This window comes from Salvelinus alpinus, unplaced genomic scaffold (genome assembly GCF_045679555.1).
Source record: "Salvelinus alpinus unplaced genomic scaffold, SLU_Salpinus.1 scaffold_40, whole genome shotgun sequence".
Lineage (NCBI taxonomy): Eukaryota > Metazoa > Chordata > Actinopteri > Salmoniformes > Salmonidae > Salvelinus > Salvelinus alpinus.
This window is the reverse complement of record NW_027255981.1, coordinates 127,794-145,749: the sequence shown is the minus strand read 5'-3', so window position 1 is coordinate 145,749 and position 17,956 is coordinate 127,794. Positions and strand designations below refer to the sequence as shown.

Below are 17,956 nucleotides of genomic sequence, written 5' to 3'. Positions count from 1 at the left end.
TAGCAGTATGCTTAGGGCCATTGTCCTGCTGGAAGGTGAACCTCCGTCCCAGTCTCAAATCTCTGGAAGACTGAAACAGGTTTCCCTCAAGAATTTCCCTGTATTTGGAGCCATCCATCATTCCTTCAATTCTGACCAGTTTCCCAGTCCCTGCCGATGAAAAACATCGGATGGTGTTCTCGGGATGAGTTCTCGGATGGTGTTCTCGGGATGAGAGGTGTTGGATTTGCGCCAGACATAGTGTTTTCCTTGATAGCCAAAAACCTACATTTTTGTCTCATCTGCCAGAGTTCCTTCTTCCATATGTTTAGGGAGTCTCCCACATGCCTTTTGGCGAACACCAAAGGCATGTGTTTGCTTATTTTTTTCTTTAAGCAATGGCTTTTTTTCTGGCCACTCTTCCGTAAAGCCCAGCTCTGTGGAATGTACGGCTTAAAGGGGTCCTATGGACAGATACTCCAATCTCCGCTGTAGAGCTTTGCAGCTCCTTTTGGGTTATCTTTGGTCTCTGTTGCCTCGCTGATGTAATGCCCTCCTTGCCTGGTCTGTGAGTTTTGGTGGGCGGCACTCTCTTGGCAGGTTTGTTGTGGTGCTATATTCTTTAAATGTTTTAATAATGGATTTAATGGTGCTCCATGGGATGTTCAAAGTTTCAGATATTTTTTTACAACCCAACCCTGATCTGTACTTACCCACAACGTTGTCCCTGTCATGTTCTGACCATAGAGAGCCTTTATTTTCTATGGTAGGTCAGGGCGTGACTGGGGGTTAGTCTAGTTTATTATTTCTATGTGGGGTAATCGTTGTCTCTAATTGGGGATCATATTTACGTAGCTTTTTTCCACCTGTGTTTTGTGGGATATTGTTTATGTGTAGTTGCATGTTAGCAGTCCATTGTCATCACGTTTCGTTTAGTCTTTATTGTTTTGTTGTGTGGTTCACTTATTTCTAATAAAAGATGTGGAACCCAGATCACGCTGCACGTTGGTCCGAGTATGCTTCCAACGATCGTGACAGAATATCCCACCACAACAGGACTAAGCAGCGTGCCCAGGAGGAGAGGGTAACATGGACTTGGGAGGAGATTCTGGATGGGAAGGGATCCTGGACTTGGGTGGAAATCCTGTCAGGACAGGATCGCCTTCCTTGGCGGGAGACGCAAGGAGAAAACGGAGGACAGCGACGACGCCGGGGTTCGCGGCCACAGAGATAGCCCAAAAGACAGCCCAATTTTTTGGGGGGGGGAGGGGGAACATGGGGTGGTCGGCGGAGCCGAGGAGTGAACCAGAGCCAGTCTGGGAGAAGAGGGAAAAACTGGAGGAGAGTGAAAAGAGATAGTCAGAGAGTGGATGGGGGTATTGGAGGAGAAAGAGCGGAGAGAGTTGTTGAGTTGGTGGAAGATGCATGACAGTTGCCCTAAGGAGCGTGTAATCAGTTTAATGCCACCTGAGTCAGCTCTCCGTACTTGTCCTGAGGAGCGTGTTATTAGTCTGGTGAAATCTGTGCCGGATCCACGCATCAGGTCTCCAGTACGCATCCACAGCCCAGTAAGTCCTGTGCCAGCTCTCCACACTCATCTTGAGGAGCGTGTCATTTGTCTAGTGCCATGTGTGTCGGCTTTACGCACCAGGTCTCCAGTGCGCCTCCACAGCCCAGTACGTCCTGTGCCAGCTCCTCGTACTCACCGTGCTAAGTGTGTCATAGGTCCGGTACAATTGATGCCGGCTATACGCACCAGGTCTCCAGTGCGCCTTCACAGCCCAGTACGTCCTGTGCCAGCTTCTCGCACTTGCTGTGCGAGGTGTGTCATCGAACCGGTACCATTGATGCAGGCTATACGCACCAGGTCTCCAGTACTCCTCCACAGCCCGGTACGTCCTGTGCCTGCTCCTCGCACTCTCCCTGAAGTGCGTGTCCCCAGTCCGGTGCGTCCTGTGCCTGCTCCTTGCACTCTCCCTCAAGTGCGCCTTCCAAGTCAGGTACATCCTGTGCCTGCTCCTCGCACTCACCCTGAGGTGCGTGTCACCAGCCCGGTGCCACCTGTGCCGGCCCCACGCATCAGGCCTCCAGTGCGCCTCCCCAGTCCAGAGCTTCCGGCGACGGTGCCTGGTCCGGAACCTCCTGAGACGGTCCACTGTCCGGAACCTCCTGAGACGGTCCACTGTCCGGAACCTCCTGAGACGGTCCACTGTCCGGAACCTCCTGAGACGGTCCACGGTCCGGAGCCTTCCTCTGCGCCGATGCCCAGTCCGAGAACAGCGTCCAGTCCAGCTCCAAGGCAGGAGCCTTCCTCTGCGCCGATGTCCAGTCCAAACACGGCGTCCAGTCCCGCTCCATGGCAGGAGCCTTCCTCGGCATCTAGGTCCAGTCCAGGCACAGTGTTCAGCCTGGGTCCATGGCTGGATCCACGGGATGAGCGGGTTCTTCGGCCCGCACCAGAGCCGCCGCCAAAGATGGTGGATCCGCGAGCTGAGCGGGTTCTTTGTCCCGCACCAGAGCCACGCACGATTTTGCGGCCGGGGTCCGCACCTTTGGGGGGGGTACTGTCACATCCTGACCATAGAGAGCCCTTATTTTCTATGGTAGAGTAGGTCAGGGCGTGACTGGGGGTTAGTCTAGTTTATTATTTCTATGAGAGGTTCTAGTTTTGTTTTTCTATGTTGGTGATTTTGTATGATTCCCAATTAGAGGCAGCTGGTAATCATTGTCTCTAATTGGGGATCATATTTAGATAGCTTTTACCACCTGTGTTTTGTGGGATATTGTTTGTGTGTAGTTGCATGTTAGCACTCTATCGTCGTCACGTTTCGTTTAGTTTTTATTGTTTTGTTGTGTGGTTCACTTATTTCTAATAAAAGATCTGGATCCCAGATGACGCTGCACGTTGGTCCGAGTATGCTTCCAACGATCGTGACCGTCCCTGACCTGTTTGGAGAGCGCCTTGGTCTTCATGGTGCCGCTTGCTTGGTGGTGCCCCTTGCTTAGTGGTGTTGCAGACTCTGGGGCCTTTCAGAACAGGTGTGCATATATACTGAGATCATGTGACAGATCATGTGACACTTATATTGCACACAGGTGGACTTATCTAATTATGTGACTTCTGAAGGTAATTGGTTGCACCAGATCTTATTGAGGTGCTTCATAGCAAAGGGGGTGAATACATATGCATGCACCACTTCTTTATTTTTTAGAATTTTTTGAAACAATAAAATATTTTCTTTTCACTTCACTGATTTGGACTATTTTGTTTATATCCATTGCATTAAATCCAAGTAAAAATACATTTAAATTACAGGTTGTAATGCTACAAAATAGGAAAAAAACTTTTACAAGGCACTGTACCTGATGCCAAATGAAGAAACCAAAAGATGATTAGGTTATTATCATGTAGTTAAGCAGTTATGTGATTTTAAATATGCCTGACCTTTACTTTTCTCATGGTGAGTTAATAATACCTATTGACTCAAAATTGTGTTATTGTGTGTTGGATATCACTGTATCCTTTGAATTGAGCTGGACAATAATATTGGTTATCATCAAATTAATTGGCTAGTTCAGTCAATTTGAGCCTTGGTCTGGCAACAACATGGTTATGGTTGGTTTGATTCCCGTACGGGCCACAAATATTGAAATATGTGCCACTGTCTGTCAACTGGATAAAAGTGTCTGCTAAATTACCATATTTCTATTTATTAATTTGTTCCTCAGATGGAGCCAGTTCCGGGATCTGGCGGACCAGAAGAAGGAGTCTCTAATCTCGGCGCTGGGTGTGCAGAACTACCACCTGGACTGCAACGAAACCAAGTCATGGATCCGCGAGAAGACAAAGGTCATCGAGTCCACCCAGGAGCTGGGCAACGACCTGACGGGTGTCATGGCGCTGCAGCGTAAACTCACTGGCATGGAGCGTGACCTGGCTGCCATCGAGGACAAGCTGGGCGACCTGCGCGGCGAGGCAGAGCGGCTGGCCGGCGAGCACCCGGACCAGGCCAAGGCCATCAAGGACCGCCTGGCCGAGATCACCGCCGTGTGGGAGGAGATGAAGGCCACACTGCGTAATCGCGAGGAGTCCCTTGGTGAGGCCAGCAAGCTGCAGCAGTTCCTGCGCGAGCTGGATGACTTCCAGTCGTGGCTGTCGCGCACACAGACAGCCGTCGCCTCGGAGGAGACTCCCAACACGCTGGCCGAGGCAGAGAAGCTGCTAGCGCAGCACGAGGGCTTCAAGAACGAGATCCGCAACTACGAGGAGGACTACCAGAAGATGCGCGACATGGGCGAGATGGTGACCCAGGGCCAGACCGATGCCCAGTACATGTTCCTGAGGCAGCGGCTACAGGCCCTGGACACGGGCTGGAATGAGCTGCACAAGATGTGGGAGAACCGGCAGAACCTGCTGTTCCAGTCCCACGCCTACCAGCTGTTTCTCAGGGACACCACGCAGGCCGAGGCCTTCCTCAACAACCAGGTACGTTGATTGGTCGATTCATTTGAGTTTAAATTCTATTCCAAGAGTGGAAAAATCTTAGCCTAGGAATCCAAAGTGAATGGTTCCGTTTCACTATTATTTCATTTCACTGATTCCACTCATTCAAAATTAGATTTTTGGTAACAGTTTATTTTAAAGTCCTCTTTTAGCTGTTATTACCTAATTTTACTAGGCAGGGATGTGGTAAAAATGTGTCATTTTTCATGCGCAACATGCTGCTTTGCCAATCAAAAAAGTAAATTTCAGAAAGTGTTCAATGTGCTTTAGATTGAATTCCAGCATGGTTGGGTTCTATATTCTGTTTCAGTTCAGTCAATTCAAGAATTTCAGTTTACTCCCTAACTGATTTGAAATGGAATTGACCCCAACCTGGATATCCAGTCTCAGTCACAGGATTTTCTAATAATCCCACTTACTCTCTCTTTTTAATAACCCTAATCTTAGGAGTACATGCTGGCCCATACAGAGATGTCCACTATGCTTGAGGGGGCCGAAGGAGCCATCAAGCAGCAGGAGGACTTCATGACCACCATGGACGCCAACGAAGAGAAGATAAACGGTGTGGTGGAGGCTGGCAGGCGGCTGGCGAGTGATGCCAACATCAACGCCGACCGCATCCAGGAGAGAGCGACGTCTGTTGATGACAGGTTAGAAGCCTCTTCTGCTATATAGTTACAAATGACACTGGTGGACAGGTCGTAATTTTTGCGGTTACTCTGCTGCGCAGATTAGATCCCACACCTGTTGGAGTATTTAATGCCCCAGGAACCACATTAATATGATAAAGCAATCTAACTGGTAATGGGATACCTAGTCAGTTGCACAACTGAATGCATTCAACTAAAATGTGTTTTCCGTATTTAACCCAACCACTCTGAATCAGAGAGGTGCGGGGGGGCTGCCTTAATCGACATCATCAGCGCCCGGGTTAATTGTCTTGCTCAAGGGCAGAGCAGCAGATTTTTCCACCTTGGGGATTCAAACCAGCAACCTTTCAGTTACTGGCCCAAAATGCTTAACCAGTAAGGCTACGTGCACAGCTTTACTGCGAAAAAGACTACCCAGAATACAACCAATGGTTAGATATATGACCACCCAGCTATTAGGTTTACAGCTACCACAAATGCCAGTACAACACTTGATATTGATCTTTGCATTTACTTGGTATTGTGTATCATGATGTACATTTTTTTTTTTTTTATCTCCAGAAATGTACTACGGTTGAAGTTGGAAGTTTACATACACTTCGGTTGGAGTCATTAAAACTCATTTTTCAACCACTCCACAAATTTCGTGTTAACAAACTATAGTTTTGGAAAGTTGGTTAGGACATCTACTTTGTGCATGACAAGTAATTTTTTCAACAATTGTTTACAGACAGATTATTTCACTTATAATTCACTGTATCATAATTCCAGTGGGTCAGAAGTTTACACTAAGTTGACTGTGCCTTTAAACAGCTTGGAAAATTCCAGAAAATTATGTCATGGCTTTAGAAGCTTCTGATAGGCTAATTGGCATAATTTGAGTCAATTGGAGATGTACCTGTGGATGTATTTCAAGGCCTACCTTCAAACTCAGTGTGTCTTTGCTTGACATCATCGAAAAAAGAAAAAAAAATCTAATTTCTAAAAAAATCAGCCAAGACCTTAGACAAAAAATTGTAGACCTCCACAAGTCTGGTTCATCCTTGTGAGCAATTTCCAAACGCCTGAAGGTACCACGTTCAACTGTACAAACAATAATACGCAAGTATAAACACCATGGGACCACACAGCCGTCATACCGCTCAGGAAGGAGACGCGTTCTGTCTCCTAGAGATTAACTTACTTTGGTGCGAAAAGTGCAAATCAATCCCAGAACAACAGCAAAGGACCTTGTGAAGATACTAGAGGAAACAGGTACAAAAGTATCTATATCCACAGTAAAACGAGTCCTATATCGAAATAACCTGAAAGGCCGCTCAGCAAGGAAGAAGCCACTGCTCCAAAACCACCATAAAAAAGCCAGACTATGGTTTGCAACTGCACATGGGGACAAAGATCGTACTTTTTGGAGAAATATCCTCTGGTCTGAAGAAACAAAAATATAACTATTTGGCCATAATGACCATCATTATGTTTGGAGGAAAATGGGGGAGGCTTGCAAGCCGAAGAACACCATCCCAACCGTGAAGCACGTGGGTGGCAGCATCAAATCAAAGTTTATTTGTCACGTGCGCCGAATACAACAGGTGTAGTAGACCTTACAGTGAAATGCTTACTTACTAACCAATAGTGCAAAAAAGGTATTAGGTGAACAATGGGTAGGTAAAGAAATAAAACAACAGTTAAAAAGACAGGCTATATACAGTAGCGAGGCTATAAAAGTAGTGAGGCTACATACAGACACCGGTTAGTCAGGCTGATTGAGGTAGTATGTACATGTAGATATGGTTAAAGTGACTATGCATATATGATGAACAGAGAGCAGCAGTAGCGTAAAAGAGGGGTTGGCGGGTGGTGGGTGGGGACACAATGCAGATAGCACGGTTAGCCAATGTGCGGGAGCACTGGTTGGTAGGCCCAATTGAGGTAGTATGTACATGAATGTATAGTTAAAGTGACTATGCATATATGATAAACAGAGTGTAGCAGCAGTGTAAAAAGAGGGGTTGGGGGGGGCACACAATGCAAATAGTCCGGGTAGCCATTTGATTACTTGTTCAGGAGTCTTATGGCTTGGGGGTAAAAACTGTTGAGAAGCCTTTTTGTCCTAGACTTGGCACTCCGGTACCGCTTGCCATGCGGTAGTAGAGAGAATAGTCTATGACTGGGGTGGCTGGGGTCTTTGACAATTTTTAGGGCCTTCCTCTGACACCGCCTGGTGTAGAGGTCCTGGATGGCAGGCAGTTTAGCCCCAGTGATGTACTGGGCCGTACACACTACCCTCTGTAGTGCGTTGAGGTCAGAGGCCGAGCAATTGCCGTACTAGGCAGTGATGCAACCAGTCAGGATGCTCTCGATGTTGCAACTGTCGAACCTTTTGAGGATCACAGGACCCATGCCAAATCTTTTTAGTTTCCTGAGGGGGAATAGGCTTTGTCGTGCCCTCTTCACGACTGTCTTGGTGTCTTTGGACCATTCTAGTTTGTTGTTGATGTGGACACCAAGGAACTTGAAGCTCTCAACCTGCTCCACTACAGCCCCGTCGATGAGAATGGGGGCATGGTCGGTCCTCCTTTTCCTGTAGTCCACAATCATCTCCTTAGTCTTGGTTACGTTGAGGGATAGGTTGTGTGGGTGCTTTGCTGCAGGAGGGACTGGTGCACTTCACAAAATCGATGGCATCATGAAGGAACATTATCTGGATATATTGAAGCAACATCTCAAGACATCAGACAGGAAGTTAAAGCTTCGTCGCAAATATGACCCCAAGCATACTTCCAAAGTTGTGGCAAAATGGCTTAAGGACATGAAAGTCAAGGTATTGGAGTGGCCATCACAAAGCCCCGACCTCAATCCTATAGAAAATGTGTGGGCAGAACTGAAAAAGCGTGTGCGAGCAAGGAGGCCTACATACCTGACTCAGTTGCACCAGCTCTGTCAGGAGGAATGTGCCAAAATTCACCCAACTTATTGTGGGAAGCTTGTAGACGAATACCCAAAATGTTTGACCCAAGTTAAACATTTTAACGGCAATGCTACCAAATACTAATTGAGTGTATGTGAACTTCTGACCCACATACACTCAGTAAATAATTCTCTCTACTATTATTCTGACATTTCACATTCTTAAAATAAAGTGGTGATCCTAACTGAACTAAAACAGGGAATTTTTACTCAGATTAAATTTCAGGAATTGTGAAACTGAGTTTAAATGTATTTGGCTAAGGTGTATGTAAACTTACGACTTCAACTGTATATATGGTACACACAACTGGTAGCTTGCTTGTGGTAGTCACAATTAACATGGGATCTATTATCCATGATCAAATCTGTTTACCCAACATTTGCACAGGCATAAGAAGAACCGCGAAGCTGCTCTGGAGCTACTGATGAGGCTGAAGGATAACCGGGACCTTCAGAAGTTCCTACAGGATTGCCAGGAGGTCTGCTGCCTAACATGTCTTTCCCGGACCCAGATTAAGCCTACTCCTTTAAAATAGAGATTCTCCATTGAAAGTGCTTATTATTCCAGGAATATGCTTAATCTGGATGTGAGAAATCATTCATAACAGTCTAACATTGGTATCAGTCCCGATACTATGAATACTTACTTGCACTGTTTTATATTTAATACGTTGTGTGGCAATGTATGCATAGTGACAGACTGCTTTCACAGTCTAAGGCAGTCAAATACAATGACCTAGCTACCTGTGTGTGTGTGTGTGTGTGTGTGTGTGTGTGTGTGTGTGTGTGTGTGTGTGTGTGTGTGTGTGTGTGTGTGTGTGTGTGTGTGTGTGTGTGTGTGTGTGTGTGTGTGTGTGTGTGTGTGTGTGTGTGTGTGTGTGTGTGTGTGTGTGTGTGTGTGTGTGTGTGTGTGTGTGTGTGTGTGTGTGTGTGTGTGTGTGTGCGCAGCTGTCCCTGTGGATCAATGAGAAGATGCTCATGGCCCAGGACATGTCGTACGACGAGGCCAGGAACCTCCACAGCAAATGGCTCAAGCATCAGGCCTTCATGGCCGAGCTGCAGTCCAACAAGGAGTGGCTGGACAAAATTGAGAAGGTTAGCAAACCAAAATAAGATTCACTCTGTCTTGATGATTTTGCATTGGGTATTACATGAATGAACACAAGTTAATAAGCGCCTCCAATTACATGAAATTAGCGTGATCAGTTATCGAGACTTAAGTATTCTTAAGTGTATGTTGTCATTAAAATTACATTATTTTAAGAATAAAATACATATTTTATAAGTTCTTCTTTTGAGGGCCTAGTTTTACCCTTATACAGTGGCCTGAAATTCATAGTTTACAGGCCACATCAGACCTGCAAGCCACATTATGCTGGCTTGCAAAGTGGTGTAACTCCTATTGGAGTGGAGATATCCAACATTTAGAATTTTTATTCACCCGCAACCTGCATTCAGAATGACTTCCAGGGTTGGGAAGACTAAGGTATGAGACTACCTTAAACATCTAGAATTGAACAACAATTTCAGTAACGGGTACAATAAGTCCAAGTAACATATTTGAATAGTTTAGAAAATTTATGTTATTTATTTCTGAGTAGCATACGATTAATTAATCAATGTACATGCAAAAAAATATATATTGAAACAAACAATTTCAAAAATCGACCTGCAGTAGAGCATGCTGGGAAATATGATAATGATAACTGTGTTTTTTTTAAACTCTGGTTATTAACACCAACAGTGGGGTTCTTTTACACCACTGAGTGTTAATTTAACTCTTTACAGTGTCAACACTAAAATATGTTACACTGAAAAATCAACACTGGCCAATTTTCTGTGTGCTATGAAAGGGACACATCTGCAGGCTTCGTTACGTTTCAAGAACCTTTTAGAATTCTGAAGAACCATAGATGCCACATCAAGAACCCCACACTTAAAGTTTTTTATCGAGCAAGAATTCTCCAAGGAACTTTAAGAGCTAAGGAAGAGCCATTTAAGAACCACATTTGTTTAAAACCTTTACTTAATACTCAGCACACTACAGTAGCCAAACACACAACGCAATTTACTCCCCGCAAAAATAGCTTGCACAAAACCGACAAAATAGAGATAAAATGAATCACTAACCTTGAACAAATTCATCAGATGACAGTCTTATAACATCATGTTATACAATACAATTATGTTTTGTTCGAAAATGTGCATATTTAGAGCTACAAATCCTGATTATACATTGTGAATACGTAGCATCGATTCACCAGAATCTCCAGAGATATTTTGGACACTCACCTAATCTGACCAAAGAACTCATCATAAACTTTACATAAAAATACTTGTTGTATGGCAAATGAAAGATACACTGGTTCTTAATGCAACCGCTGTGTTAGATTTTTAAAAATAACTTTACCATAACATACAGCTTGCGTTATTGTGAGACAGCACTCACCAAAACGGCGCAGAATAGGACTCAACAATTTACACAGAAATACGAAATAACATCATAAATTGTTCTTACTTTTGCTGAGCTTCCATCAGAATGTTGTACAAGGAGTCCTTGGTCCAGAATAAATCGTTGTTTGGTTTTAGAATGTCCTTTTCTTCTGTCGAATTCGCGCCACAATGCTAGCCAAGGTTGGTAACGTTCCCATTCTCTCTTGACGCAAAGAATGGAAAACTCCAAAAGTCCCAATAAACGTTGAATAAACTGATAAAACTCGGTTGAAAAAACCTACGTTACGATGTTATTATCACATGTATCAAATAAAATCAGAGCCGGAGATATTCGCCGTGTAAACCGAAAGCTTTTCAGAAGCTAATGTCGAGTTCCGCCTCACGCCTTGGTAGACAAAGGAAATTCCTGACCTGCCACTCCAAAAGCTCTCATTCGACCTCAGATCAAGCTAGACACCCCATTCCACCTTCCACTGCCTGTTGACATCTAGTGGAAGGCGTATGAAGTGCATGCATATCGATAAATATAAGGCAATTGAATAGGCAGGCCCTGAAACAGAGCCCCATTTTCAGAATTTTCACTTCCTGTCTGTAAGTTTGCTGCCAAATGAGTTCTGGTTTACTCACAGATATAATTCAAACAGTTTTAGAAACTTGAGTGTTTTCTATCCAATAGTAATAATAATATGCATATTGTATGATCTAGAATAGAGTATGAGGCCGTTTAAATTGGGCACGATTTTTTCCAAAGTGAAAATAGCGCCCCCCCTATTGACAAGAAGTTTTAAGTACAGGCAGAGCACATAACGGTAAACTGTCACAATTTCCTTTAGCATTACTTTATGTAAAATATTCAACTCACTTCTTATTAGGTACACCACCCCGTTCACGAAAATGGATAGCTTGTATAGCGAAAATAGCTTGTATAGCTTCGAGAGAGGTCGAAGGAGAATGGCCAGAATCGTGCAAGCTAACAGTTGGGGCACAAACAGACAAATAACGGCACAATACAACAGTGGTGTGCAGAACGGCATCTCGGAACGCACAACTCGTTGATCCTTGTAGCGGATGGGCTATTGCAGCAGACGAACACACCGGGTTCCACTCCTATCAGCTAAAAACAAGAAGAAATGGCTCCAGTGGGCACGAGATGACCAACACTGTACAATTGAGGAGTGGAAGAACATCGCTTGGAACATGACAGCGAGTTCAGTTTACTTGAGTGGCCTGCGCAGTCCCCAGACCCCAACCCAATAGAGCATCTTTGGGATGAGACGGAATGGGCTGTTCGCAGCATGAATGTACCGCCGTCCAATCTGCAGCAACTGCGTGATGCAACTGCGTGATGCCACCGCGTCAGCATGGACCAACATCCATGTGGAATGTTTCCAACACCTTGTAGAATGGCCCAAAGAATTCAGGCTGTTCAGGAGGCAAAGGGGGGTCCAACCCGGTACTAGATGGGTGTACCTAATAAACTGTCTATTGAGTGTATGTACCCACAATAACTCCCCAACTGGTTATGACTACCCTATACTCACTAACTGCCCTATTATACCCACTCCAAAACTCATGGGGTTACCCCACCATAACTAACCGACTGTACCTGCCCACCGCACTAAATGTGTTTCACTACCATAAAATGTGTTTCAACAACTGCAGAAACACAAAGATTATCCATAAACTTTACCTTTTCTATTTTATACTGCATATTTTGTTACTGTAAGGCATGGCAGCACCACTTCACTAGGTCAAATTCCTGGTACTTGTAAAATGTACATGGCGAATAAAGGTGATTCTAATTCTTTCCTCTCCAGGATGGGATGCAGCTGGTGTTGGAGAAGCCTGAGACAGAGTCGGTGGTCAAGGAGAAGCTCTCAGCCCTCCAGAAGATGTGGGAAGTGTTGGAGTCCACCACCCAGACCAAAGCCCAGTGCCTGTTTGACGCCAACAAGGCCGAGCTGTTAACACAGAGCTGTGCTGACTTGGACAAGTGGCTGGGTGGCCTGGAGGGCCAGATTCAATCGGATGACTATGGCAAAGACCTGACCAGCGTCAACATCCTGCTCAAGAAGCAGCAGGTACTGTACATGGTGGAGCATGCGTCGTTGTAATCAAATTGATAAATCATGTTGGCATTAATAAAATAATAATGCCAAATATTAATACTAATAATAATTGAAATAAGTTGGCTTTAATTGGTTTTAAACAATACAAAATGTATGGCATCAATTGGTCTGATCTGAAAATCTTGGATACGAAACCATGGATGTGGACTTAGTGGCCTGGGCAACGCCAAGAACATCATCTAGGGGAAACATAGTGTTCAAAATGTTCTCCCCCCTCTCCCTGGTGGCCCCTAGATATTGGAGAACCAGGTGGAGGTCCGTCAGAGGGAGGTGGTGCAGCTGCAGAGCCAGGCACTGGTCCTCAGCCAGGAAGGGAATGTCACAGAGGAGGTGGATTGCCAGAGACAGATGGTGGAGCACAAGTTCAAAGAGCTGCTCGACCCGCTGAGGAAGAGAAAGAACTTCCTGGTGGCCTCCCGCGAGATCCACCAGTTCAACCGCGACGTGGAGGACGAGATAGTAAGTTGACAGTTGATTGAGCTGCCTCCTGGGGGCGTACTGTGTGTGTGTTTGTTTGTTTGTGTGTTTTTGGTTTTCCAATAGTAAAACAAGGAAAATTCAGACAAGTGGAGACATTTTGGTTTTCAGGGGAAATGTAAAGAGAGCCTGTGACGCAACTTTGGGACGTTAACAAGGCGACACTCCATCTTAACTCCCCCACATTTACTGGATTGGTTGAACGGTACAGAAGGGAATCTCCCTCAACAAATGTCTTTGTTCTCGTCAAGACCAGTATGTAGGGCATCTAGTTTCAGGCATTTTTTTTAGGTTAAGGTTAGGTTAGGGAAAATAGGATTTTGAATGGGATTCAATTGTTTGGTCTCCACAAGGATAGTAAAACAAACGTTTGTGTGTGGGCATGCATGCACATGTTCTACTGAGGCTTTATTTGTTCTGGTATTTTCATTCAATGCACTTAATAATCTATTTGGCTTGTCCATTTTAGCTTTGGGTCGAAGAGAGGATGCCAATTGCAACCTCCACAGAGCATGGTCACAACCTACAGACCGTTCAACTGCTTATCAAGAAAAATCAGGTATGTGTATTTTTCTCATGTACTGAACATGTCTGTCACGCCCTGTCCATAGAGAGCTTTTTCATTCTCTATTTTGGTTAGGTCGGGGTGTGACTAGGGTGGGTAATCTAGGTTGTTTATTTCTATGTTGGCCTGGTATGGTTCCCAATCAGAGGCAGCTGTTTATTGTTGTCTCTGATTGGGTATCATATTTAGTCAGCCATTCCCCACTGTGTTTTGTGGGATCTTGTTTATGTGCAGTTACCTGTGAGCACTTCATTTACGTCACATTTCGTTTGTTCTTTATTGTTTTTGTGCGTTTCATTCAATAAACATGTGGAACCCATATCACGCTGTGCTTTGGTCCGAATGTTATTACGACGATCGTGACAATGTCACTTTACAAGGAAGTCACACTTAGGCCCAAAATAAGCACCATTCTATTGTTGTGAATACGTTTATGCACTGATTTATAAGCAAAATTATAATTGCTAGTGTCAGTGTTTAGGGCTGTGTTGTTCATTAAATTTTGTCAGCCAGTGATTGTCAAGCAAATAACTGCTGGTCTCACTGGTAATTGCCTGGTAATTAGCATAAACACGTTTAGCATCTCCTGGCTTCCAGGCATAGCCTACAAGCCACTGATGCAGACCTTTTGGAACATCTACATTTTATAAAGTCTAATAAATCCATTTAATATAGCCTACACCATCACAATAAATCCATTATGTATTTTAGACACGTCTAAAGAAACATGATATAAAGAAAATGTAGTCTATTTCAGAAGAACAGAATAGCATACTCTCAGTTGTTCTTATGTTAGGCCCTGATATGGCTATGGCTGTGGGCTACACTAGTTAATTTAGCAGACACGATTTACTTACAATTCCGTGACATTATTTTACAGTATGAGGAATACAATTGAAAAAGTGGCAGTTGTGCCCCTGGGCTGAATATAATAGGCGATTTATAATTCCCTTCTCCCGGCTGCCGAGCTCTGTAGCACCTCTCACTCACATGGGTCTCTCAGATGTAGCCAATGCCCATCACGTGATTGGGTCCTTCTCAGGCAAGACGTAGGCTACAAGTGAATGATGACAGACGGTGACACAACTGTGAATTCCGAGGCGCATATTGAATATGTCCACATTTAGCCTGCTTTTTGTCAGCCAACGAGATGACTAGGCCTAACGAACAGCAAAAGCACTAGCCTATGTCAATCTACTATAGCCTATGTCAATCTACTATCCCCCATAGTACAAAAGTTGATCTATTCTATTGGTCAACTTGTCCTTCTGTGCAATAAATAAATATTCCTAACATAGTCTGGGAGAGTTGTGGGATGCGATAGATCCCAACCTAATACAACCACTCGCATCAACAAAACTTTTAAAAGCAATGAGGCTGATCATTTTGGTGATAAGGTGGCTGGATAGTGCCTGCCTAGATCTGTTATCCTATTCCTACCAAGTTATTTAAACAAATATATTGAATGATATCATACATAGCAAAGACTATCACTGTCTTATTGAGTTTTAATTGAGATATAGGCTACGACAGATTTGTGTCCTCTCCAGGGGGTGTACAGTACAGAAATAGGGCTCCTGCCCTTTGAGCCGTTCAGGCAAGGCTTACTTACTTACTTGAAGTGTATCTACTGTATTGTGCTCTTGGTTTTGTGTATCTAGTATTTTAATGTATTGCTAACATTACAAAATTAATTTCCATGGAAATGTGCAATAAAAGTATTGTATCCCCTTCTCAGACTTTGCAGAAGGAGATTCAGGGACACCAGCCCCGCTTCGATGACATTTTCGAGCGGAGCGAGAGCCTTCTGATGGAGGACAGCCTTGCCGTGGAGGCCATTCGCCAGCACCTGGCCGACCTGCAACAGCTGTGGGGTCTGATGATTGAGGAGACAGAGAAGCGTCACGCCCGACTGGAGCAGTCCCACAACGCCCAAAAGTACTACTTTGATGCCGCCGAGGCTGAGGCCTGGATGAGCGAGCAGGAGTTGTACATGATGTCGGAGGAGAAGGCCAAGGTACTAGGGTGTTATTTGAAAATAAAGGAGAGCCGCACACTCTAGGAGCTCAGATGCAAAAATGTAATATCCAACGTTTTCGACAGCAAAGCTGTCTTCATCAGGGTATAATCACAAACACTGCGGGATGACTCGTTTATATAGTGTCAAAAGACACACAGGTGTCTGTAATCATGGCCAAAAGTGGCCTAATATCATTGGTTAATTCTCAAATATTAAAATGGCATAAAAAGAACAGCATACAAAAAACAGCATACAAAAAACAAATGGATAGCATACGATCATAGATTCATTTTAGACTACACAAGCTTACAAACAATTACAATGGAAAAGTCACAATAATCACAAGAATGGCTTCAGATCAAAGTCTACGTTGAGACCGAAGGTAGCAAGGGTCTTTAAGTTAAAGATCCAGGCAGCCTCTCGTTTTAACAATAAATCATCAAGGTCACCCCCTCTCCTAGGGAGGTTGACATGTTCGATGCCAATATAACGCAGAGACGAAATCGAGTGGCCTGCCTCCAAAAAGTGGGCCGCAACTGGGTAAGTCAAGTTTTTGCACCTAATGGTGCTACGATGCTCTGAGATACGTACTTTTAATTTGCGCTTTGTTTTACCCACATCATTTTTACCACAAGGACAAGTTATAAGATAAATAACTGCCTTTGATTGGGATCGATTTCCCTGTTTGTGGGTGTTTGAAGGATCTGCATTTATAAGTGCCATTGCATTGAGCACAGCCATTACACTTGTAATTTCCATCCAGTAGGGGCGCAAATAGACGTTGTTCTGTAATATCTTGGGGTGGTAAATCAGAGTGTACCAATTGGTCTCTGAGATTTCTGCCCCGCAAGAATACGACCAAGGGAAGGTCCGAAAACACATTACCGAGACTGTCATCGGATTTTAGAATGTGCCAATGTTTGTGAACGATTCCCTTAATTTGTTCAGAGAGCTTTGAATAGCGGGTAGTTAGAATGCAAGAATGCGTCTTTTTGCGAGACTGCCCTTGAAAAAGGTCATGTTTTGTTTTGAATTTTCTCAATGGCAATATTAATCAGATAATTTTTGTACCCCCTCTCCTTGAACTTTCCTTGCGTCTCAGCCATATTTCTGTCGAAATCTGATAGTTTTTTGCTAATTCTTTTGATTCGACAGAATTGGCTGTAGGGCAAACTATTTTTCAAGGGAAGTGGGTGACAACTATCAGCCCTCAACAAACTGTTACGATCAGTAGGTTTCCTGTAAAGATTAGTGTATAGAACATTATTTTCACACAAGATCAGAAGATCAAGAAAATTGATTTGACGTTTATCAGATTGCATAGTAAATCCCAAATGTTCAGAACAGGAGTTAAGAAAAGCATGGAATGCCTTGGTGTTATTGACAGTGTTTTGGTGCTGTACAAATAATATTTTTGCCATGGGTGTGCCCTATTGTGAGGAATTTTGTCTGTGTGTGTCTGTATTGATAATGTTGCTTCTAACATAGAATTCCCAAAAGTGCTAAAAACAAGTGTCTTTCCCTCTTAGGATGAGCAGAGCTCTGTAGCCATGCTGAAGAAGCACCAGATTGTGGAACAGTCGGTGGAGGACTACGCTGAGACAGTCCATCAGCTCTCCAAGACCAGCAGAGGCCTGACAGCTGCAGGACATCCAGAGAGGTCAGTGAGAGAGCCCAGAGTGAAGCCATTGAAGTAGAATGTCACTTATTGCCACCCGTCAAGGAACGTTGACCTGAATATGAATGTCCGATCTAGAAACAGTATTTCTATGAGTGGAGCATTCAGTAGACCAGAGTGTGGTGTGTATGCATATTTTTGTTTCATCTTAACCCTAACAGACCTGATTTCACTAACGAAAGCCTTGATTTTTTGCAAAAAACAAAAAAGATTACTCTTGATAAACCCATCCACTGATCATTGAAGTCTTGATTTCTGTTTGTGTGGGCAGTGAGAGGATAGGCATGCGTCAGTCTCAGGTGGACAAGCTCTATGCCGGCATGAAGGACCTGTCTGAGGAGAGGCGGGGCAAACTGGATGAGAGGTTCCGCCTGTTCCAGCTCAACCGCGAGGTTGACGACTTGGAGCAGTGGATTGCCGAGCGGGAGGTGGTGGCCGGATCTCACGAGCTGGGACAGGACTACGAGCATGTCACTGTAAGCTACGTCACCTGACTTCAAACCCTACCCTTTCACTCCTGGTGCTGTCAGGGAGGA

The 17,956-nt window shown here is 44.3% G+C and overlaps 1 protein-coding gene across 5 annotated transcripts in view; it reads left to right on the top strand.

The window, feature by feature from the left end:
- LOC139566991 (spectrin beta chain, non-erythrocytic 1-like) overlaps positions 1-17,956 on the top strand; it is a 124,758-nt gene that overhangs the window by 85,846 nt on the left and 20,956 nt on the right. For all 5 annotated transcript variants that reach the window (XR_011673197.1, XM_071388400.1, XM_071388404.1 and 2 more), the window contains 10 exons: positions 3,709-4,465; positions 4,931-5,133; positions 8,486-8,576; positions 9,046-9,192; positions 12,369-12,632; positions 12,915-13,139; positions 13,627-13,716; positions 15,461-15,739; positions 17,272-17,402; positions 17,692-17,896. Coding sequence is in view for 4 of the 5 variants with exons in the window: in XM_071388400.1 (XP_071244501.1) it covers positions 3,709-4,465; positions 4,931-5,133; positions 8,486-8,576; positions 9,046-9,192; positions 12,369-12,632; positions 12,915-13,139; positions 13,627-13,716; positions 15,461-15,739; positions 17,272-17,402; positions 17,692-17,896 (2,392 nt within the window). In the remaining variant the exon portion in view is untranslated. The remainder of the gene's footprint in view (positions 1-3,708; positions 4,466-4,930; positions 5,134-8,485; positions 8,577-9,045; positions 9,193-12,368; positions 12,633-12,914; positions 13,140-13,626; positions 13,717-15,460; positions 15,740-17,271; positions 17,403-17,691; positions 17,897-17,956) is intronic.